The sequence below is a fragment of the Elephas maximus genome, chromosome 14 (assembly GCF_024166365.1).
Source record: "Elephas maximus indicus isolate mEleMax1 chromosome 14, mEleMax1 primary haplotype, whole genome shotgun sequence".
Classification (NCBI taxonomy): domain Eukaryota; kingdom Metazoa; phylum Chordata; class Mammalia; order Proboscidea; family Elephantidae; genus Elephas; species Elephas maximus.
Genome location: NC_064832.1, coordinates 72,964,104 through 72,990,403, shown reverse-complemented (window position 1 = coordinate 72,990,403; position 26,300 = coordinate 72,964,104). Strand labels below are relative to the sequence as shown.

The 26,300-nt window shown below is 37.0% G+C and overlaps 1 protein-coding gene across 1 annotated transcript in view; it reads right to left on the bottom strand.

Annotated features, from left to right (window-relative positions):
- Positions 1–8,942: 8,942 nt before the first annotated feature.
- NDFIP2 (Nedd4 family interacting protein 2) overlaps positions 8,943–26,300 on the bottom strand; it is a 52,068-nt gene continuing 34,710 nt past the window's right edge. Inside the window, exons 5-8 of the mRNA XM_049853059.1 lie at positions 21,221–21,345; positions 18,462–18,528; positions 15,424–15,529; positions 8,943–10,463 (exon numbers count right to left, since the gene is read on the bottom strand). Of these exons, the coding sequence (XP_049709016.1) occupies positions 15,426–15,529; positions 18,462–18,528; positions 21,221–21,345 (296 nt within the window). The 3' untranslated portion in view covers positions 8,943–10,463; positions 15,424–15,425. The remainder of the gene's footprint in view (positions 10,464–15,423; positions 15,530–18,461; positions 18,529–21,220; positions 21,346–26,300) is intronic.

Here is a 26,300-nt window from a genome sequence, read left to right as displayed (position 1 = left end):
AGAAAACATAAATCCTCACAACTGGACCAATGAGCAACATCATGATATATATATATATAAAAAAAAAAAAACCAAACCCAGTGCCGTTGAGTCAATTCTGACTCATAGCGACCCTATAGGACAGAGATTCCAAGGAGCATCTGGCAGATTTGAACTGCCGACCCTTTGGTTAGCAGCCTTAGCACTTAACCACTACGCCACCAGGGTTTCCACATCATGATATATGGAGAAAAAAATTGAAGTTGTCAAGAATTTCATTTTACTTGGATCCACAATCACCAGCCAGGGAAGCAGCAGTCAAGAAATCAAATGACACATTGCACTGGGTAAATCTGCTGCAAAGGACCTCTTTAAAGTGTTGGAAAGCAAAGATGTCACCTTGAAGACTAAGGTGTGCCTGACATAAGCCATGGTATTTTCGATCGCATCACATGCATGTGAAAGCTGGACAATGAATAAGGAAGACTGAAGAAGAATTGACGCCTTTGAATTGTGCTGTTGGTGAAGAATACTGAATATACCATGGACTGTCAAAAGAACAAACAAATCTGCCTTGGAAGAAGTAAAACCAGAATGCTCCTTAGAAGCAAGGATGGCGAGACTGCATCTTACATACTTTGGACATGTTGTCAGGGGGGATCAGTCCCTGGAGAAGGACATCATGCTTGGCAGAGTACAGGGTCAGCGGAAAAGAGGAAGACCCTCAACGAGGTGGATTGACACAGTGGCTGCAACAATGAGCTCAAGCATAACAACAATTGTAAGGGTGGCGCAGGACCAGGCAGTGTTTCGTTCTGTTGTGTGTAGGGTCGCTATGAGTTGGAACCTACCTGACAGCACCTAGCAACAACATCCACTTAATTTTCTTGACAAGCAAAACTTCCTGTAATAGGAACATCATACCCTTTCTATTTAATATCCAAAAACCCATTGCCACTGAGTTGATTTCAACTCATAGTGACCCTGTAAGACAGAGTAAACAGCCCTATGGGGCTTCCAAGGCTGTAGTCTACACACACCGCCACATCTGTCCCCTGTTGAGCAGCTGATGGGTTCCAACCACAGACCTTTCGGTTAGCAGCCAAGCACTTAACCACTGCACCACCAGGGCTCCTTCAAAACTAAACTCATTGCCATTGAGTCAATTCCAACTCACAGACTCTATAGGACAGAGTAGAACTGCCCCATAGGGTTTCCAAGGCTGTAATCTTTACAGAAGCAGACTACCACATCTTTTTCCTGCAGAGTTGCTGATGGGCTCAAACCCTCCACATTTTGGTTAGCAGATGAGCACTTAGCCACTGCACCACCAGGGTTTCTTTCTATTTGATATAAGAAAGGCAATTTTACTACAAGAAGTTGGGATCTAGTTAACCAAAACCAAACCTGTCAGACTCTTTAACAGTATATATCTCTATGATATTGTTGTTCGTGGTACTGTTGATTCCAAACCATAGCCAACCCATGTGACAGACGAGAATTACCCCATAACGTTTTCCAGGCTGTAATCTTTACAAAAGCAAGTCACCAGGTTTTCCTCCTGAAGAGCTGCTGTGTGAGTTTAAACTACCAACCTTTCTGTTAACAGCCAAGAGCTTAACCATTGTGCCGCCAGGGCTCCCTTCTCCATGGTATAAGTCAAGCTAATGTATGAGCTGATATCAACTTTTTTTTCCTTTTTATTAAAATGTCTGTGTTTTTAATGTCGACAAAGGAGAGCTTCCTGCATGGCCCACCAAGTGTCCCCTCCCTGCCTGGAGGCTGCTGTATGGAGGCAGGAAATGAGGAAGCTGCAATTTAATCACTACTCTTCCACCTTCTTCTTTCCTGCTGTCCTCCAAGATTTCGATGCCCAAAAAATACACCTAAAGACCCAGAGTGCAAAGTAAAACAGAGAAAAGTTGCAAGACAGAGAGAAGGAAGAAGTTATGAATAGAAAAGGGAAGGCTGTAATGATTTCTCTTCTTTCAGGAGGAGGAGATCATTGCTGCTGGGGTCTGACAATAAGACAAGGAAACCTTAAGTCACAGCCTTTAACTGGAGACGCTGCCTAAAAATCTGCACTAGAGACTGATTTCAGCTTACTCATCCTTGCCCACCTAACACATTAGGGTATGGGTTGTAGGGTATGGATTCCTTTTGGTTCTCAGATGATAGGAAATGTAAAGGAGTGGTAAAAAGCACAGAATTTGAAGACAGATGCCTGTGAGCTCAAATCAACATTCTGCCACTTAAAAAACCTTGGTCACTCACATAGTTCCTCCAATCTTTTACTTTCTCATATGTAGCATGAGATTATAATACCTACCATTTAGAAGATGACTGAGAAAATTAAATTAGCATACCTAGATGATAGATAGGTACATAAATAGAACCAAACCAAAACCTGTTGTTGTCAATTCCAACTCATAGAGACCCTATAGGACAGAGTAGAACTGCCCCACAGAGTTTCCAAGGAGCACCTGGTGGATTCAAACTGCTGACCTTTTGGTTAGCAGCTGTAGCACTTAACCACTACAGCACCAGGGTTTCCTAAATAGACAGAGATAGATACAAACAGAAGAGATGAGATGAGCGAGCCTTTAGCGGATTGCCTGGCACAAAATGGATGCTCAGTATAAGGGGCGTCTACAATTATGATCAGTGTACTAAAGATGCCAACAATTTTCTACCCATTTTTACCCAGGAATCTGCCCCTACCATGGCTCCAGATGAAAGCAGGTTTGACCTTGCCCTTTCCCCAAAGCCAGACTGCACTATGGGTGAGTACAACTGACCCACAGAGTGGGAGGCACCTGGCAGAGAGGCACATCAGATTCCATCTCCTGAGAGTTTGAGACTGGGACACAGAAAAGCTTTATAAGTTAGCTTCTGTTAAGTTCATAAGATCCAGTCAAGTAAAGGACTGGGCCGGACATCTGGAGATGGCTATGATGATGATGATGGCTGGGCACAAAAGGAATAAACTGATGAACGTGAAGGAAAAGAATGAAGTAAGCATCCAGAGGGCAGAAGAGAGAGGAAACCATGACGTTGCAGACAGAATGCTTGGGTGAATGCTTTTCTGGTTTGGCTCCTGATCAATATTGATTTCCTGATTCCAGGTCCTTGTGCATACGAGCTACACATTCTGACCTTGGGTTCATGAGTCAGATATCCCAGTGTCTTTCCAATAAACTTAGACTGAGTAGGTTTCTGGATTAGTGTCCCAGGGCTGCCATAACAAATTACCACAAACTTGATGGATTAAAACAACAGAAATTTATTTTCTCATCATTCTGGAAGCTCGAAGTCTGAAATATAGTTGTAGGCAAGGTCATGTTCGCTCTGAAGGTCCTAGGGGAAAGTCTGTTCCATGCTTTTATCCTCTGGTTGTTCCTTGGCATTCCCTGGCTTGTAAATGTGTCACTCTAATCTCTGCCTGTTGTCACATGGCTTTCTCCCATCTGGTCTGACAATAGGACAAAGGGGCTCCCTATAGGCCTCCTCTTCTCCTCTTATAAGGACACCAGTCATTAGATTCGGGCTCACCCTAATCCAGTATGACCTTATCTTGACTACATCTGCAAAGACCCTATTTCCAACAAGGTCACACTCACAGGTACCGGGGGTTAGTGCTTCAACATCTTTTTGTGGGGGACACAATTCAACCCATAACAGTTTCCCATCTTTGCAAACAGAGGGTCTCTATGTAAGATTTGGGGTTTGCTCTTCAACTCTCCAATGGGGGCATGTTGCTCATTAGTGGCTGCCAGTGAGTTATCTACAGCTGGGATTACTGGCACAATATGCTTTCCTTCCTATGTACCTGTTTTGTTTTTTCCTCCCCATCACTGTCCTGACATTCCTTCTGTCTGCCCTCGCTGTCTTTCTCTTCTCTTCTTCAATGTAATTATTTTGAATTTTGAGAAATATCCTGGTACATAGTTTATGAGAATACAATGATCAAAAGGACCAGAGTTGCCAAAAGGTTATCAATGATCAAACAAAAACAGAAACCACCACAACACGGAACAAAGCAAAGCATACATGTTGGTCAGTTTTATATGTCAACTTCACTAGGCTCTGGTGCCCAGTTGTTTGATCGAATACTCGTCTAATTGCTTTCATGAATGAATTATATGTGATTAAATTAGCTGGCCTTAAGTAAAGCAGATTATCCTCCATAATGTGGGTGGGCCTCAACCAATTAGTTGAAGGCCTTACAAGCAAAAATAAAACTTCCCTAGGGTATGTTCTGCCTTTAGACTATAAATAGACATTTGGCCGGAACTCCCTTACTCTTCTGTCACCTGACCTACAGATCTCGGGACATAAAGTTGTAAGATCTCCAGTCTGTCAACTGATCTACTTATTTGGGACTTGCCAGCCCCTATGATCTTGTGAGTCAATTCCTTAAAATAAATCCATCTTTCTCTCTCTCTCTCTGTATGTGTGTGTGTCCCTGGGTGCCAGTTTGCACTTGGCTGCTAACCAAAAAGATGGTGGTTCGAGCCCACCCAGTGGTGAAAGGCAAGAAATGCCTGACCATCTGCTTCTTTAAAGATTACAATCAAGAAAACCCTACGGAACAGTGTTCTATTCTGTAACACATGGGGTCAAAATGGGTCACAGCCAACAGCAATAAGTTTTTAGGTTTGTTTTGATTTATACATACTCACCAAAAACCAAAACCAAAACCCAATCCATCAAGTTGATTCTGACTCATAGCGACCCCACAGGATTTCTGAGGCTGCAAATCTTCACGGAAGCAGACCGGCACATTTTTCTCCCATGGAGCCACTGGTGGTTTTGAACCACGAACCTGTTGGTTACCAGTTGATCGCTTTAACTACTATGCCACCAGGGCTCCTAAATATATATATATGCTGGTTCTGTTCCACTAGAGAAGCTAAGACAGTATTATAATATACTGTCTTATAGAGTGCTATAGCTCAGAGGAGAGAGACTACCTCCCACTTCCTCCCTTCCTGCTTCACTATGCTGGGAGCCATGTTACTGCTGCCAACAAGGTGCCTTTAGCACATATCTGGAATAAATAATAAAAGACTTAAAATAGACACTACAGAATATGACTACTGAGCCACCAAAACCCAAACAATTGTGTAGAAATTATGCAACTAAGCAATTTGTTGTACTGGTTAACTTGGTTACATTATTGCAGGGAAGAGTGGCTTATTTTTAAGAAGATACCACCTTGATTTCTCTGAGCTTCTTCTACACACAAGCCAGGTAGGGCCTCTTTGAGAAGTTATTTTTCTAGAATTTGAGGACCCAGACAATTGCCAAATGTATATGAACAACTGAAGTTAATCTGACTCCAAATCCCATCCTTTCTATTACGCCAACCTGCCTCTCTCAACAATCCATAGGCTCCCCAAGGATGGGGAAGGGAAGGAATTTGTTTAGGCAAGAAAAATCAACTATGTGGATAGAGTAATTAATCCAGTGCTGGTCACTTCACAAGATCGTAGAGGAAATACTGCCTTCTTAGCACAGAGTTCCATTCTGTCACAACACCCTGTTGCCCTGGCCATGTTGTGTGTGGGGGACATTAAAACCAGAAGGCCCTCACTCAGTGAGGACAGGAAGCAGGAACTCAAGCAATGCTCGTTAACCCTTAAGGTCTGATCTTTGTATCTTTTTCTTCTTCCGCAAGAAGTCTTGCTGATACATTTGCCCTCACATTGTATAACTTTCTACTACATGCATATAAAGAGCTAGATACAGAAAGGACATTAATATGACAAAGGAATGAAAAATGCCACCAGACCAAAATCCCAGGGCTTCCGAACTATGGGAAGGAAATGTGCTGCATCAACACCTCCAGGAATTGGGGCTGGAATGTTAATTTCTAAAACAGCTCCCAGTTGATTATGAAGCACCATATTGAATAATAATCACCACTCCAGAGAGAGGTCCTAAGAATCAATCAATCAGGAATTCATTCCTGGAGACCCCATAGGATTAGGGATCTGTAGAACTCAGATGTCTTTTAAACGTTCATAATTCTCAATAAACTAATGCTACATGGATGTTTTCCATGATCTGCTCATCCTGTTAAAACTCCGGATTTAGGATGTGTTACTTCACACTTTCATCACCGTTTACTGTATTAGGATGAGTGGGCACCAATGCTCACTAGCAATTAAGTCTTAAGGCCCTACTTCTGAATAAGATGGAAATTTCATAGCCCAAGTTAACAGCCCAAATAATAGTTTTTTGATAGATGAAAAAAAATGTAATTCCTCACACCTGAAATAATTTCGAGGCAAACCTGAACAACGGTATGAGGTAATTTCCCTTAAAATGGAAGCTACTGAGAACTTAAGCTTTGCCATGGATATAAAAGGCTGAATGGTGGTATGCCAACAGATATACAGTATAACCCCCTTGACATCAACAATTTGAATAATTGGCTTCTGTTCTTGTCCCAGTTCCTTCTCTCAAATGGCAGCGGGATAACGCAATCACTTCTCACTCAATACAGTGTACAATTATGTATAGGCTGATCACCTAATTTATCCTCCAAACTAGGGCACTTTTGAGAGTGAGAGAAGGCTCTATTTAATTAAGCTGGGAAAACAAGCATGAACTAGGACTTTTCTGAGCAAACCTGGGACATGTCACTCTAGCTAAATACAGCATTAGTTTCACTACCATTACCTTTGTGCTTTTTCGTGACAGAACAGACCAGTTGAAAAAAATATTTTTTAAAGAATCCTGAAGTTTTTTTAATTGAACTTTTTGCATTCCACTTTTTCTGTTATGAGAGGTTTTACTGGAAATAGTAATTACTATTTTAACAGGTTACAATTTATCAACGGAAAAGGCATGTCCAAAATGTGATATATCTTACAAACGCAAAAGGTTAGAGATTAGTATTTTCTCTACTAGAGATTTTTAATTTTAACTGAGTGTAATGAGATTTACCTTCTAATTTAAAAATTTTTTAATCTATCCTCACTACACAATACAGAAAAATGTATTTTCTCCTTAAAACAGACTATAAAAGTTTATTGCTAAAGACAAAAATAGATTATCCTGGCCATAACTAGCTTATTCAAATACAATGGAAAATTTCAAGAAAATTCTGTAATAACCTCCAAACCCCAGTTTACATCGTTTAGTCATCCTAATAAGGGTTTTAATTTTCAATCTTTAAGGCGGAATGCAAAGGTAGTCAAGTGTCTCCAAACCACAGCAGAAGCTGTTCTAGCCAAGTTCACAGAAAATGAAATATGCAGGATTGGATAAATTTGCAAGAGAATGTTAAGTTTTTGAAAATGATATTGTGATTCCCCTTCTTGGATGATGAAATTTAAGGCTACAAGTGAATTATACCAATTATAGATGATTAGGAAACTTGTGCACTTGAACCTTATAGCTTTAGGAAAAAAAAAAAGGAATTTCTGATGTTGGATCAAAACAAGCACATTCCTATCCTGAAATCAAGTATGTTGTTGTTGTCGTGAGGTACCATCAAGTCAGTTCCAACTCACAGTGACCCCACGCGCAACAGAGCGAAACACTGCCCGGACCTGCATCACCCTCGCAATCATTGTTACGTTTGAGCCCATCGCTGCAGCCGCTGTCTCAATCCATCTCATTGAGGGCCTTCCTCTCTTTTGCTGACTCTGTACTTTACCAACCATGATGTCCTTCCCCAGGGACTTGTCCTCTTGAAAGGCTGTCCAAAGTACATGAGACGAAGTCTCACCATCCTCTCTTCTAAGGAGCATTCTGGCTGCACTTCTTCAAAGGCAGACTTGTTCATTCCTCTGGCAGTCTATGGTACATTCAGTATTTTTCACCAACGCCATAAATCAAAGGTGTCAATTCTTCGGTCTCCCTCATTCACTGTCCAGCTTTCGCTTGTATATGAGGTAAATGAAAATACCACGGCTTAGGTTGGGTGCACCTAAGTCCTCAAAGTGATATTTTTGCTATTCAACACTTTAAAGAGGTCTTTTGCAGCAGATCTGCTCAATGCAATACACTGTTTGCTATCTTAACTGCCACTTTCATGGGCATTGATTGGGGATCTAAGTAAGATGAAATCCTTGATAACTTCAATATTTTCTCTGCTTATCATGTTGTTGCTTATTGGTCCAGTTGTTAGGATTTCTGTTTTCTTTATGTTGATGTGTAATCCACATTAAAGATTGTAGTGTTTGATCTTTATCACTGTTTCAAGTTCTCTTTGCTTTCAGCAGGCAAGGTTGTGTCATCTACATACCACAGGTTGTTAATGAGTCTTCATCCAATCCTAATGCCCCGTTCTTCTTCATACAGTCTAGCTTCTCAGATTATTTGCTCAGCATACAAGTTGAATAAGTATGGTGAAAAGGATACAACCTTGATGCACACTTTTCCTACTTTTAACCACACAGTAAACCCTTGTTCTGTTAAAACAACTGCCTCTTGATCTATGTACAGGTTCCTCATGAGCACAATTAAGTGTTCTGAAATTCCCACTCTTTGCAATGTTATCCATAACCTGTTATGATCTACACAGTCAAATGTCTTGGCATAATCGATAAAACACAAGCAAATATCTTTCTGAAACCAAGTATGAATACCACAAAACCTAAAACAAAATTTTCAAAATGGATGTTTGATAGCTGAACTTCCTAATAATTTAAAATTACTATGAATCATAATTTCACTTAAAAATTATTAAAAGAAAATATGGGCCTATAGGAAATTAATATGAGATAATGAAGAGATCCAGCATGAGTGTGCATGCAAGTACATTCTCATTTTATCAATTTCCAAATTAAGCAACTAAATCACTTATTTTGTTTTCTTTACCCAACACACAGGTATTTTAACCTACAATAAAAATTCTGTGCAGGGTGTAAAGTGAATGAAGGAAAACAAAAAATAGAAGGCTCCATTAGCAAAACAAACATGCACATTTTATTTACCAAAGACAATGAAAAAAATCAAAATACAAAAGAGCTTATAAAGCATAATAAATTTTATTTTTAAGAAATGGAAAAATGTCCCTGAACAGTTAGATGAACCTTTTAGTGGTAGTCACTATCTAATAATAAACAAGCAATTTTATGTTTTATACGGCTGTATTAAATGATTTTTAAGTTTAAAAGACGATATAATTTCCATCATTTTTAATGCTGGCATTCAAAAGCAAAGATATAACTGCAAACAGAAAAACAAATGAGATATAAAATGATCTGCAAGATGCAAAACACAGTAGCTTATGAATGTAATGTAGATTCCAGTTGTAATAATGGTTACTGTAGTCTATTTTTAATCTCCCTCCCCACATGCACACTCTCTCTCAATAAACATACACACTCCATACACACTGTACCCCTATACTCCACAAAAGCACATATTTCCATAACTGGAAAACAGAAATTTTGCATATCTCAATTCAGGATATGATTTTTACAAGTTAACCCTACTATCATAAAGCAAGAAGCTGTTAATAGTACAAGTTTCTATTTGCTAAACTTAAACATCTAAAGAAAAATTATTACAATGACATTGAAAGATACTTTTATTGGCTTTTTAAAAGATAATTGCAAATGAGAATAACTTGTTCAGAGAATTTTCAAAAATATCTTAAATGAAATAAATATAATATCTAATACAATCTCTTCCTGCAAGAATCTCTAAGACGGGCAATGCAAAAAACTAAGCTCCTCACTTGAGAATCCCCAGAACTGGTATACCCTTTAAAAAAAAAAAAGTTTTCTTATAAAGGACATTTGGTACACTCACATCTTCTCAAAATCTGTCCTAAAACAATCTATATTTTTTAATACCCAAATTTTCTATATATATTAAGTTCACTTAATTTAAAATTAATGAAAAGATATCTAGACACAATTCCTAAAACAAGAGAGGCAGTAATTTAACTCATGGTTATTTACAGAATGAATTTTGCTGAATAATGTAAATATCATGGTCAAAATCTGACAAAACCTCTCAAATAATCAGCACTGAAGATTTCAATAAACTTTATATATAACAAAGGACGTTTTATACGCAGAGTTACTAGATAAATCTAAGAGCCAGAAACTAAAGCATTTGACATGGTTAATAATTTCATATTTATTATGCTAAATGTCAGGTCAGAAGTCAGTGGTGCTTACATGCTGGAAGACTGTTCACCACTCAACTCTTTCAATTCTATCAAACACTGATTAACCAAATGTGACTGGATTTTACTGCTACCAACTTCATGGTTACTTCAAGTATATGCAAATCTTTTAAATGAGCACATAGGCCAATGTGCAAAACAAATGAAATACAAATATTTAAGAGAATGAACAGAAATGACTTTTCAGGATAAGCCACCCTGCCATTCAATTCTGAAGCTGTGTCTTTTCTTCTGTTATTAGTAGTCTTCTATCCTATTAAAGTTGTAGGCTGACACATCATCTGGAAATTTCACATTGGTATAGGAAGGAATGTCTGGTCGCTGCAGTCTAGGGCAAAGAAAGAATACATATTAAAATGTGTCACTGATACCAAAACAAAAAATCCATTTCCGTCAAGTCAATTCTGACTCATGGTGACCCCACGTGCTACAGAGTAGAACGGCTCCGTGGGGTTTTCTTGGCTATCGTCTTTACAGAAGTTCGAGTAGGCTCGAACTGCCAACCTTTAGGTTAACAGTGGAGTGCAAAACATTTGCATAACCCGGGGACCTTGGTACCATTACAATGCATTTCAAAACCCATTTTCTAGAACTATTAAATCACGTATACACTGATTACTCACAGAATAACACTTTGCGGGGGGAAAGCCTTAATTGAACATTTTATAAGATACTTTAATATGATCCAGAAATAATTATATTCACTGTACTCTTAAGCAGGCAAAAATTATGTAAGCTGTCATGTAACTCATACAAGTTAGAGATAAAACTTGAGCAACCAAATCATAAACCATACAACTTATTTATAAAAACCCACCACCACCACGAAGGAAATTTAATTACAGTAACCTTGGAACACATTGTACTTATAGTACCACATACTCAAGCATGTTAGCAGACCTTTTGTTTACGAAGGTCAAATATTTTAAAAATTTAAATCCTTTCTAGACATTAAGTGTGAGTACTTGCTTTAAAAAAATAGGATAGGCAGTAAAAATCTGAGGTCTGCTCATGTGAAGATATTTCTGGTTGCACAATAAATAAACAGTACTTCTATATACACAGCCTACACAAACTCACTAGATAACCAGTTAGACAATCTCTGCTCATTTCTTTATATTCCCCTTTATCTAAGTTGTAGCCTTGCACTGCTGATACAAACTGACACATACTGAGAAATTAAGAGCTCCTATTTTCTTCACACAACTTTTGTTCCTTGATTCAGACCGTTAAAATCAATGGATGGCAAACTGCTCTTCAAACATAGATTTGAGGTTTTTTCCACCAGATGTTTATGTGGATATCATACTGTTTTATACAAAATGTCCACCCCTCTGTGCAAGCACTCTGCCATATTTGGCTTGTTTTTCAAGCCTTCAAATTTTGTGCTGGTGGGTATTTTTTTCATAATCTATGGTCAATCTTTAAAAAAACCTGTTGCCATTGAGTCAATTTCAAATCATAGTGACCCTATAGGACAGAGCAGCACTGCCTCATAGGGTTTCCAAGGAGTAGCTGGTGGATTCGAACTGCTGACCTTTTGGTTAGCAGCCAGGCTCCTAACCACTACACCACCAGGGCTCCAAAAATTTAAAAAGTCTGATTTAATATATCAGTTAAGTTTTAACTAGAAACTATGTATCTTAGAGAAGTACTTCAGCTCACTCATATAATAAAAATATGAATATGTGAAATTCAACTTTAAAAAATCTAAAAGTTATCTAAATAAGTCCACAACTTACTAAACTTCAATAAGCTGACTATTAAGAGCACAGAAATAATATGAACAAACCCATAACAAGAGAAGAAATTGATGAGGTTAAAAAAAAAAAAAAACCTCCCAACAACAACAAAAAAAAGCCCTGGTCTGAAGGGCTTCACTAGAGAATTCTACCAAATGTTCAAAGAGTTCACACAAGTACGACTCAAACTATTTCACAGCATAGAAAAGGAATATTCCCAAATTTATCCTATGAAACCAGCATAACCTTGATACCAAAGCCAGGCAAAGATGCTACAAAAAAGTAAAATTACAGCCCAATATCACTCATGAATATAGATCCAAAAATTCTCAACAAAATTCTAGCCAAAATTGTACCTACAGACACAATGCAATCCCTATCCAAATACAAACAGCATTCTTTAACGAGATGGAAAATCTAACCATCAACTTTGTATGGAAAGGAAAGAGGCCTGAGATAAGCAAGGCATTACTGAAGAAAAAGAACAAAGCAGAAGGCTTCACACTGCCTGACCTCAGAACCTACTATACAGAACCTACTATACAGCCATGGTAGTCAAAACAGCACAGTAGTAGTATGACAGTCACAGACCAACGCAACAGAATCGAAAACCCAGATGTAAATCCATCCACCTATGGTCAGCTGATCTTTGACAAAGGAACAAAGTCCATTAAATGGAGAAATGACAGTCTTTTTAACAAATAGTGCTGGCAAAACTGGATGTCCATCTGTAAAAAAAAGAAACAGGACTCAAACTTCACACCATACACAAAAACTAATTCAAAATGGATCAAAGAACTAAATATAAAACTTAAAACGATAAAGATCATGGAAGAAAAAAAGAGAGACAATGCTAGGGGCCCTAATAAATGGCATAAATACAATACAAACAGTAACTAATATACAAACCCCAGAAGATAAACCAAATAACCTGGAGCTCCTAAAAGTTAAACACTTAACACTCATCAAAAGACTTCACCAAAAGAATAAAAAGAGAAGCTACGCACTGGGAAAAAATTTTTGGCTACAACACATCCAACAAGGGTCTAATCTCTAAAATCTATAAAATACTTCAACACCTCTACAACAAAAACACAAATAATACAATTAAAAAATGGTCAAAGGATATGAACAGACACTTCACCAAAGAAGACATTCAGACAGCTAACAGACATATGAGGAAATTCCGAAGGCTGTAAATCTCTACGGAAACAGACTGCCACATCTTTCTCCCATGGAGCCACTGGTGTTTTCCAACTGCCAATCTTTTGGTTAGCAGTTAATCACTTTAACCACTGCACCACCAGGGCTCCTTACTAGCCAGTAGAGAAATGCAAATCAAAACTACAACAAGATACCATCTCACCCTGATATTACTGGCACTAATGAAAAAAAAAAAAGTAAAAAATGTTGGAGAGGTTGCAGGGAGATTTGAACTCTTATGCACTGCTGGTGGGAATGTAAAACGGTGTAACCACTATGGAAGACAATATGGTACCTCCTTAAAAAGCTAGAAATAGAAACACCATACAATCCAGCAATCCCACTCTTAGGAAGATATCCTAGAGAAATAAGAGCCATGACACAAATAGATATATGCACACTCATGTTCACTGCAGCATTATTCACAATAGCAAAAAGATGGAAACAACCTAAGTGTCCATCAACAGATAAATGGATAAACAAATTATGACACATACACACAATCAAAAACTATGCAATGATAAAGAACAATGATGAATCTGTGAAACATCTCACAACGTGTACAAATCTGGAGGGCATTATGCCTAGTAAAACAAGTCAACCACAAAAGAACAAATGCTGTAGGAGACCACTATTATAAAAACTCAAGAAAAGGTTTACACTCAGATGGTTACCAGAAGGGGAGGGGAAATTGCTAACTAAAATAGTAAACAAGTGTTACCTATGGTGAAGGAAAAGACAACACACAACATAGCAGAAGGCAGCACAACTTGACCAAGGCAAAGTTATACAAGCTTCCTGGTGAATAGTGTCCGTGGTTTTAAAAGCTTATGAGCAGCCAGCTAAGGTACTCCACTGGTCTCACTCTGTCGGGAGCAAGGGAAAATGAAGAAAACTAAAGACGCGAGGGAAAGATTAGTCCAAAGAACTAATGGACCACAACTACCACAGCCTCCACCAGACTGAGTCCAGTACAAATAGATGGTGCCCTGCTACCACCACTGACTGCTCTGACAGGGATCACAATAGAAGGTCCCAGACAGAGCTGGCGAAAAATGTAAGACAAAAGTCTAACTCACAAAAAAAGACTAGATTTACTGGCCTGTCAGAGACTGCAGAAACCTTGAGAATATGGACCCCAGACACACTTTTAGCTCACTAATGAAGTCACTCCTAAGGTTCTTCCTTCAGCCAAAGATTAGACAGGCCCATAAAACAAAATTAGATTAACAAGGACTAGAAGACAGGAACGGGCAGGAAAGCTAGTAATAGGGAACCCAAGGTCGAGAAGGGAGAGTGTTGACATGTCATGGGGTTGTTAACCAATGTCATAAAACAATATGTATATGAACTGTTTAATGAGAAGCTAGTTTGTTCTAAAAACCTTCATCTAAAATACAATAATTAAAAAAAAAAAGTTTAAGAAGCTTCTTAGACACATCCAAACACCCTGAAGGACTGAGTTGCTGGGGCTGAGGGACCATGGTCAACTGGCGTAACATGATTGATAAAGAAAATGTTCTACACCCTACTTTGGTGAGTCGTGTCTGTGGTCTTAGAAGTTTGCAAGCGGCCAGCTAAGATACATCCATTGGTTCCATCCCATCCAGGGCAAAGGTGACAAAAACCAAAGACACAAGGAAAATATCAGTCCAAAAGACTAATGGACCACATGAACCACAGCCTCCACCAGCCTGAGACCAGAAGAACTAGACGGTGCTCGGCTACCACCACTGACTGCTCTTGACGGGGATCACCATAGAGTCCCAGATGGAGCCGCAGAAAAATACACAACAAAATTCAAATTCACAAAAAAAGACCAGACTTACTGGTCTGAGAGAGACTGAAGGAACCCCTGAGACTATGGCCCCCAGATTCTCTGCTAACTCAGAACTGAAGCCACTCCCTAAGTTTACTTTTCAGCCAAAGATTAGACAGGTCCATAAAATAACACACGTCAGGAATGTGCTTCTTAGTTCAATCAAATGTATGAGACCAAATGAGTAACACCTGCCCAAAAGCGAAGGTGAGAAGGCAGGAAGGGACAGGAAAACTGGGCCAGAGGACTCAGGGGACCCGGGGTGGAAAGGAGGAGAGTGCTGACACATTGCTGGGATTGCAAACCATGTCGCAAAACAATTTCTGTATAAATTTTTGAATGAGAAACCACTTTGTGCTGTATATTTTCACCTAAAGCACAATTTAAAAAAAAAAGAGTACAGAAATATATTAAATATACTAAATCAAAGTAAATATCATGGGTACACATTAAGCATTTAACGTGTATCTAGTAAATCTGAATATGTAAAGGGAATGAACAGTTAATATATCAACACTTCTTACCTTTATAATAAGAAGAAATACCTTGTTCTGTGAGCAGCTGCCATACTTTCAGACATGTTTCTCACTTTTAGATAATTAACAAATCCTCTGAAGAAAAGGAGTAAGCCTGAGAATGTTGAAATAATATGGATATATTATGTTCTTATACAGAAAGGAGGTATGATAAATTTCAAATAGACAATTATAAACAAGGTCCTCTTGGTTAAGAATTTAATCTGTAAGATTTTTTTCACTCCATACTTTATTTTACACTATAATATATATAACTCCATAAGGAAATATAATAAAATTTGACTTCTACCCAAAAAATATTTCAATTTGTTAACCCTAACTGTATCTGCATTAAGGTAAACCAAATCCAGCTATGAAAATTCAAAATTAAAAAAAAAAAAATTATTAAATGATTTCTTTTAATAGCAAAGTTACCCAATGCTTTTAAACTGATTGAACTCATAAAAATCCAATTTTACACCAAACTTTTCAATTAATACATACTGAGCAAACTAAGGTCTATTTACTTACATAAAGTATTCAAGAAAGGATATGTACGTATAGCTGCTAACAATGGTGGGATAAAACCAGTAAGTTTGTCTCACAACGTCTGTCATCTGAGAAATAAGTATTTGAAGATACACGCATGGTGTAAATATTTTTTCTTATTTTCAGTAAAAACTTTATAATAAAAATTAAGATAAGAGACATGAAAGAAGGCTTAAGAGGCAGCACTCTCGTGACTGATTTTTTAGGTGATTTGGGATACATCTATCTATCTCAATTTTCTCCTCTGTAAAATGGTATTTTTAAATGTTATCTATTTATACCACAGGTTTCTTTAACAATTAATAAAACTGTGAAATGCCGCAATCAAATTTTCAGATAAAAATACTACTTAAGTATAAAAGCATTGCCACTTTTTCAATATTTAAGAATACAATTCCAAGGGAAACATTTATTAACAACTCCAGTAGAATTTTAACCAGAAAATGGTTGGGGGCGACAACAGAAACAGAAGATATGTATATTTGTAACCTTCCTCCAGGAGGAATACTGTTTGTCCATTTAAATGCAGAGTCCCAAACAAAACTTGTATCCCATTTCCAAGACGGTAACTGAAGCACTTAAAAAAAAGACGGTTGGACTAAATCAGGGTGGTAAGATAAAAAAGATACACAAGTAATGACTTAAACAAGTGGGATAAATTTAAGCTAACCCCCCTCCCATCTGCTTCCATAACCTAACTCCTTCCGTTTGTGACTCCCACTCTCTACATTCCATTCTCATGCCCTTCCAGATGCCCTTCAAAGATAATGGTATTGCTATACAAATGTAAAGTATTACTGAAAAGTGTAAACCAAAATTATTTATGAGGCCTCCTTTCATCTATGAAGCTGCTGTTTCTAAGACACATTTTGTTCCGCTCAGGCATCCTCTAAAATAAGCCAATTCAGATTACCTAGAAACCAGTCATTCAGCAGCTATTATTTCTCAGCCTTGTACAATGTGCTCAGCATTCTTTTCAGTACAGGTCGTCCCCACCTTATGACAGGGTTCCGAAGTTCCAATGACTCCACTGTAAGTCCGTTCTGACAAATAACTCATTTTTAAATTTTTATTTTTTTTAGTTTTCATTATTATTGCCTTTTATTATCAGTATCTATAAATCTGGCAGTGTTTTGACAGTAAATCATAAAACTGAACATCTGTGAGTGGGCATCTGAGAATGTTAACATCACCAAATTACACGCTGCAACATAACAATAAGATCCACAAGGGGAAAAAAAAAAGAACAGTCATAAGTGCAGTTCATCATAACTCAAATACGTCATAAATTGGGGACTACCTGAATATGTGAAGACAGCATTTTCATTATGGTTAAATTTTCACATTTTATATCCCTCAAATAAATGCTAGATTATGGCTCTGATATGTCTGCCCCACAGCTGTCTTCCTAAGACTGCTCTAATCCCTTAACTTATATATGAAAAGCAAATACACTACCTTAATGTGTTAATAGGCTTCATACATTCTTTTCACTTTTAGGTAGGAAACTCATTAAAGAACACAAAGTTTATGCATCGGAATGCACTGAACAATATAAAACTGGCCAAACCCCTTTACTGACTCTGCAACAAGGCCACAGAACTAGGAAAATATCACCATAACTATTAGAGAAAGAATCCAGGATCTTCAGTGACCTTACTTGACCACCGAGCACTTGCTTCTCAAAAGTTCCTAAAGACCCAGTGGCACAACTAAGTAAAAACTCAAAGAGAAGAGTGCCACCTACTGAAATGACACTATTTTTTTGGTGCAGTTATTTCACTAGAGAAATGTGGGCTTTAAAACCTAAGTAGAAATAAAAGTATGCTTTCATGTCAGTAAATGTATTTGAAATGTGGATTAAAAGTATAAAGTGATTTTAAAATTAATTTAATTATCACACACCTAACATGAAAAACACAAGGGACCAAAATTAGAAATCCATAAAATTCATCAATACGAATAAAAAGACATACCTTTTAAGAAGACAACTCAACAAATGTACTGTGATCATTAAGCATGAAGCCTTTCTTTACGCCTGGCTTAGTACTTGATTAATACAGGGCATATTTCAAAGGCATAAAGGCTGTTTCCATGATCCAAAAATAAGAAAATGGATAAAACACCCAGACGATCATACTCTCAGCATTCCTTAAGTTCATTAAAAGAAATTATGCAATATATTTTCTAAGATAAATGCTGAAGACAATTACTTTTTAATCATATTAGAGTTTTCAAATGTTACAGTATTCAATTATCATTCAACCTCTGATTCTTTAAATTGACAGTCTCTGGATTTTAAATATAAGAACCCTGGAGTCCTATCTAGAATTACTAAATATCTGAGGTATAAGTGTTTGGATATGAGAATTTTAAAGAAGGAAAATTATTTCTACCAAAGCTGCAATTTATTGATGTCTTACAATTTTAGTAAATATTAATGTTAAACATATTAAATGCAAACTAAACAAACCGAAATGCATTAGGAATAAACTTACCAAGCACAAGAAATATCCACCAAAGCCAATACTGCCCATTGAAATATCCAGTAAAATAATCAGAAAACTATGAAATGAACATAAATATATGTGTTATTTCTGTACCTAAATTTGAAAATCACAGGTTAGCCCTGGTTTGAGAATGACTTATCCCAAATAATCTTTAACGCTTTAAAACAGCATAAAGGAAAAAACAGAAGAAGAAAAAAAAAACCTTATAAAAATATAAAAAATAACAATATACATATAGTTATTTGAGGAAAAAAAGTTTATACACTAGCAAACCAATTGTCATACAAAATATTTTAGAAACAAGCAATTTCAAACTGCTTACAAGAACGGTAAATACTATATATCTGAATCGAACATTCTTCCATAAAAGAGTTCACATCAGTCCCTTTTTTCATAACCTCTCAAAGCCACAGCTACTATCCCAAACATACTACAGCAACACGCTGCTTTAGATATTAACACCAAAAGCCACATTAGTTTAATCTTATCAGATGGGGATGTTCTGCTGACCTCTGAAAAGAAGGGCTTTTGACCTTCTGTACACCCCCTACTGTTAATCACTACCAAAAATACTAGGCATATAAAGACCCCCAACTCATTAAAGTCTTTTTATTTTCACACTAGATGTTCCAGCATTCAGTTCCCAACAGTGAGCTGAGAACAGCTAAATGAACCTTGAAGTAGCATTTCAACAGTTCCTGTGAGTAGCCATGGTAGACAGTTTTACATTCTCTGTGATGTGGGAATATCAACAGGCAGCTGGAAGGCAGGGTTTGATGCTGGCAGGCGGACACAGGTATCTTTTCCTTGACTAGACTCTAGCCATCATGCTTCATTAACTTCAAAAGTGAAAAATACCAATCTAATTTTCTTCAGAGTTTACTTCAGGTAATTCCTCCCTTAGTACTTAAACATTGCCCCCAAATAATTGTTTTTTAAGATACTTGGGTTTCATTTGGTTGTACTGTTTTTAAAAGGGCCTAATATAACCCACTCTAAAGCTATTAAAAATTAGTTTACCAGTCATGAATCTGATTTAACTGAAAATGATTTGCTAACTGCAGAATTAAGCTTTGCTCTCAAATCTGATATTATAGGTATCTTTATCTCTAACTTTATTCTAACAATTATTTCCAATTATCCATTGCTAATTTCCATAAAGGCTTAAAAATCCTATAGCACTGGAAATAATAAAAATGCTTACAAATTGTAAGAAACATCACCATTGTGGAAGCATATCCAATAAAGATTATCTAAATCACTTTTTTAAAGCCTCTTAAGCATTTTCCCAGGAAGTATTTTCAATTAGTAAATGAACCATGATCTAAAATAAAATCCTCAGCTTCACGTTTTAGAAATTAGTTTTAAAATTTCAAAGTACTACTAAAGATGTAAATTCCACATGCTCCTACACCTTTAAAATATGTAAGATGAAGGGAGAACTTAAAAATTGGAAAAAAATTGTAAAGTAGGACTGAGCTACTTTTTAATCAAGTACTTAATAGTTAGAAATAAAAGATTTTCATATAGGTCAAATCATTGCAGAAGTTTTGGAGGTACAAGAACAAAATTATAAAGAATCAGAGTAAAACATTCTTAAGTTTCTGTGCATGTTAACCAGTAGGAGGCAACCATAAGATCAAGAACAGAGTCATTTTTCATGAAAAATATTTACCATAAAGCTACTCCTTATTTACTCCCAAGGGAAGACTACTACCTTCACCTTGACATCAAAGGGAAAGACTCACTACATAAAAATTCAGTAATGAGTTATCAAAATATTTTAAAATATTAAAAATCATAGGACTGAGCCAAGTTGTTGCCCTTTTTTTTTTTTTTTTTAAAAATAAGTAAACCAATCACAGGTTGCAGAAATCAAACTATGGAAAATAGATTCACTGACATTAAATGAACATAAATTAGTTACATCCTGTTTACTTTCAACAAGAATTTCAGTTCTTAATAAAACACATATGAGTTTAATGAAAACAATAAAAACATAAAAGCCTTAAATGTAAGTTCAGAGTCTCTGACTAAAGAGAATAGCAGCAGTATGATTTATAAATTACTTGTTATCTAATGAAAGGAAACCCCATACTCTTAGGAGAAAAGCCTTTCTCTCAAGCACTAAACTCCAGGAGGAATTTATTGCCTGGAGCTTTGTAATAAAAGGCGGAGTCAGATGTGCGTAAATTGGAATCTCCCCATACTGTACTCTTGAGCACTCACTGTTTAATTTTTTGAAGTGAGTTTTTTTACCTTCATGATAATTTTACTAAACAATAGAAATGTTTAACTGATGTTAGGCATGCCTGCACTATATGACAGTAGTAGTAGCTATGATTTACTGAGCATCTATATTTGTGCAGCAAGTGGACTAAGGATTTTAATTATATTATTTCCATACATTACAAAAATCCTGAAAGGTAGCTACTATCAGCACATTACCTCCCCATGAAGAAACTGATGCTCAGAACAATTAAAGGTAGAACAAAGATATAAAAAAGATGAGATTCAAATCAAGTTTTTCTGATGGCAAAGTTCTTTCCACTCTAGTACAGAACCTCTCATACAATAAAGTTATAAAATGTTCACACCACGGAGATCACAATGATAATTAAGCAGGAAGAATAAGACCTGAAATAATTGAATTGATATGCATAAAATTAACACTTATAAATCACACAGAAAAACTTGTAAATTTTAATTTTAGAAATAAAAGCAATTTAGGCCATAGTGGTACTTACCCTGACAATAAGGATCCATTTGATCAATGAAAGACCAAATCCACAGATAGCACCATACCTTCCAGCTATGGTATTGGTTATACAGAAGGATAAACAAAATCCAAGCCAGTTGAAAATAAATGCCACTAAAAGCAACAGAAAGTCCTTTTAATGACCACCCTTTGGGAACAAATTAACATAGATGTAATATTAGCGATACTTCATTGCTCACTGGAAACAAGTTACCTTTCTTGTAACTCCATAACCCATTTAAGCCTTCTTTGCAGACTGTACCTTACTTTTTACAAGTGTATTATTTACTATAAATCAACAAATGGGTAACTTAGTTTCTTGTCAATTTGATTAATCTGAATAAATTTCTTAAAGCTTATCTACCAATGGGCCAATCTGCATTTTAAACCAGCTAATAAGAACCACAACACAACGTAGCTCCCATGTGATTCCACTCAAGAAACCTAGCCTAAGCAATCACCCGAACAAATTGGCTTAAAAAAAAAAAAAAAAAGCACTATTAGAGATGAGCCAAATGAATTATAAAATAAAGCTATGGGTCCCAGAACAGACACTATTCATTGCTTCTTCTTCCCACCTAACAAAAATTCTTGTTTTTCCCCTCCCTAACCCAGTCTCCTCTACGAAGTCACTCATTTCAGAGAAGGCTGATCCCCATACTTTGCTCCAGAAGGGGAGTCCTGAGTGTTTCTGGGACTAGCGCAGATCGCCTAAACTCCATGCCAGTGAGTTGTTTCTTGTTTTTTGTTTTTTAGGATTTAACATTCCTTGGATCTTCAAAACACAGCCAGGGGAGGGAAGATGGGACTGCAGATGGCACTAAAGTGACTGATCCCTGTTGAAGCTGAGTGATGGATACATGGAGGTTCACTATATTACTGTCTATTTTATATATGTTTAAAAGTTTTTTTTAAAGACAAAAGAAGAAATGGCCCTTATCTTCTGCTGCATGTCATCATGTTTAAACATAATACCTGGAACTGCTGCAGGTATCCAGCTACCAGAAAAGCAAAAGAAGAGCAAACCAAAACAAACCCATTGCCATCAAGTCGATTCCAACTCATGGGGACTTCATGTGTTACAGAGCAGAACTGCTCTATGTGGTTTTTTTGGCTATAATCTTTATGGAAGCAGATTGCCAGGTCTTTCTTCCACAGCACTGCTTGGTGCATTTGAACCACCAGCCTTTAGGTTAGTAGTCTAGCACAAACCATTCATGCTACCCAAGGACCACCCTAGCTACCAGACTCAGGAAGAAACCAGCACTCCAGGTGAGGGAGAATGAAGAAAGGCACTGATGCTCTCTCTACCTGAAGCTTGCTCTTCCATGAACTTCACGTGATGAGAGATAATCTCCTAAGTGTTTAAAGCAGCTGAATAAAGGTTTTCTATTACTTGTGGCTGACTGCATTCTAATGGAGGACCTTAGGTTATAATCAGAGTGCTCTATTTAAAAATGTGTCTAAAATACCAATATTATCAAAATAATAATTTAAAAAACCTCTACAGCTCTATTTTATTCTGTTCAAAGCCCATCCTCTGACCCTGTGTATCTGTTCTATATTTAATTGGTTAATCTCTATTACCTGTGGGGGAAAACATGCCATCCAGACAATCAAAAGTAAGTTTACACCTATTGAAAGAATTTTCTTTAACAAAGAGTGGTGGAGATTTCCCACAGATGTGCCACACATGTTAGCGATCTGCTGAGCTATTTCTTTCCTCAGCCCTCATGAGAGGCGGGTGGATGTGGGGCAGAGCACAGACTGCCACCAGCCCTGAACACCTTTTCCTTTACCCCAGTGTGCTGTAAACATTTGCTCATATCCTAAGCATGTCCTGTTTTTAAAATATTAGGAAGCACTGATGGAGAGAATCCAAGACAGAAAAATACTCCAAAGTGTACTTTTATCTTCGAGTATATATGCATTTAGCTTTGGGGGAAAACAATGCAAAAACATTTTTCAATCTCTTCATTATCAGACTTACTAATATCTATTATATACATCATTGCAGTCACACCAAGAATAAGACCTGACAAAGTTTTCACGAAAGGAGAGACTGGAAGGGCTGACTCATTAGGGGGAAAGCAAGTGGGAGTAAGGAGTAAGATGTATATTAACTTATATGTGACAGACTGACTTGATTTGTAAATGTTCACTTGAAGCTCAATAAAAGTTAATAAAAAAAAAAAAGAATAAGACCTGAAAGAACAAAAATGGCACCTGTAGCCTTATAAGCTGTGCTCATGTGAAATAATTTAACCATCTTTAATTGGTTTAAGCCCTAAGAAAATGAAGTGGTGACTGGCAAGTGGAGCACAGAGAGGTCCACTTTCTATGTCTTTTGCCAAAAAGATAGAAAATAAAGCTGAATAGATTTTTAAGGTACAGAAAGGACAGATACATTCAATTCTGGATCCTCTATGACATGTCAGAGTTGAGAGAATTTAATAAATGTACACACTAAGCCTTATGGGTATAAAACTCCATCAAACCTTAAGGGTGTAAAACTCCATCAAACCTTAAGGGTGTAAAACTCCATCAAAGAAATGTGTAGAAGAGGCATATAAACATATACATGCTTGCAAAGAAGACAAGATCACTTTTCTTTCAGCTTTACTTCATTCTTGATACATTCCCCTGGAAACCTAGGGCACAAGTGTTGCTGTTAGCTACCACTGAGTCAGCCCCCAACTCATGGCGACCTCACGTGTTACAGAACAGAACTACTCCATGGGGTTTTCTTGCAGCAATCTTTAGAGAAGCAGAAAGCCAGGCCTTTACTTCCACAGTGCCATAGGGTGAGCTCGAAGTGCCAACCTTTAGGTTAGGAGCCAATCACAGGCCACTTTCGCCACAGGCTCCTCTTGGGCAAAACGGCTGTGGAGCAGCTATTCCTCACATTGTGAAGCCTAAGATGGAACCACAGGAAACAAGAGGTGTACAGAACCTACATTCCTTCAGAAAAGTAAAGATGCGGGGGTACGAACTACATGGAATCGGGGCAATTAATTCAGAAAAGTTGATAGAGAACGCTTAGTGCTGCTCCCGTCACGCTTCTCCACACACCTTCAGAATGCCCTTCTTTGTCGAGAAAGCAAACCAGGCCGGTTCAGACAGATTAGGACAGTTGAAAGAAGGCTACCAATCACATTACTTTATTATAGCTAAAAATGAGTTTCTAGACTAGGCTGGAAAAAGAACATTTTCACCACCTTCACTTAATAGCACTGTGTGTGTGTGAGTGTGTGCGCGTGTGTGTGTGTGTGTATGTAAACATACAGATACAGATACACAGAAATATGAATACAAGTTATGTTTACCTAAGTTGGTATGTATACATATGTCCTAGTTCTATCCACTGAGAGGAGCTAGGCCAGTGATACCCCAATAGCAATGAGCATACCCTTACACCCAGATCTTCATTTCTAAATACCATTCTCCAGCAAAAGAATCTGGGCTCTTGAAGAATTGGCTGATTCCAGAGCTGGAGCAGGGAAAATATGAGCTTGGAGCATCTGTGGTGCCAGAAAATGAGAAAGGGCTGGGAAAAAACAGAAGGGAAAAATGGGGGAGGGCATATCGAAAATATACAGGAGTCAAACTGAAAGAGCTCCCAACGGCCAAAGTTGGAACAACCTGACCAATAAAATAATGACAGTACTGGACTATAATCCAAAGAATAAAATATCCATAAGTCCATGCTGATATAAATAGACAGAGAAGTAACAATCTTCCTTTCAGAAAAAAATCCAATTAATAAATGTAGAATGGACAAGGGAAATAGAGAATCATCATTTAAAAAAATCAATTAAATTCCTACAATTAGGAAAAGATTGAGCAGATTAGCAAAAAAAAAAAAAAATTAGAAACTAGAATTCACATTAAAATACGCAGACTTCTTTTTAAATTCTGTACAAATAACTTAATGTCTCTCTAATTATGTTTCCCTCAAGTCTAAAATAGGAACAATACAAGCCATCATTATCATCACAGCAGGCTGCGATTGGTACAAAAGGTACAAAAGCTCAGAGAAAACATTTTCTGAATAGAACCCATTACATTTTTAAAGTACTAGTTCAAGGTTATTTCCATAGACTATCAATTAACCAATGGACCAAGTCTTATTTCTGATTTTTAATTAACTGACGAATAACTGGCTTCTACTCCATTCTCTTAGAATATTTCGTGGAAATTAAATCAGACATGCATGTCAGATATTTATAAGGCATTTTGTGGTGACAATTTAAGGGATTATGGGAAGTAAAAACATGGTCAGCTGATACCTAGATTTTTTTTTCTTTATATTTTCTGAGAAAAAAATTACCAGATTTAGCTGCAAACGTTGTTTAGGGTTATGTATGCTAAGAGACTGAATCGCAGAAGTTGAAAATAGAAAAGCAAGAATTAAACAAGTGAAATGTTTTAATGGAAACAACCTTAGGAGATATTTATTGTAATTTTATTTATTACAATTTTTATATGACCTGAAATGCTTGTTAGAAACCACTATATGACCTGAAATGCTTGTTGGACACCACACTGAAGAAAGTCTATTTCTAGACCTTTTATGCACAACCGCTACTAGATAGTTTAAGCATGGAAAACACAGTAAGCTGCAATTTGTAGAGCAGCCACTAGATGGTAGATAGTGATTACAAATTATGTTTATCAACGCAAACAAGCTCAAACACTGGCTATCACAGCCTACCAGAAAAAAAATATATATATATATATATATATACCAGGAAGTGAAGGTGAAAAATAACTTGTAATTTTATGCTCATAATACTCTGTCTTATAGGGTCGCTATGAGTCTGAATCAACTTGACAACAACGGGTTTGGTTTATTGGTTTTTTTTAATATTGGTGCAACATTTGTATAATGGGAATAAAAACATAAGCTGTAGAAACGTAATTTAGTACAAGTCCAAGAACTTATACATTGCTAATGTTATTAATTGGAGCCCTGGTGGTACAGTGATTAAGAGCTTGGCTGCTAACCAAAAGGTTGGCAGTTCAAATCCACCAGCCACTCCCTGGAAACCCTATGGGGCAGTTCTCTG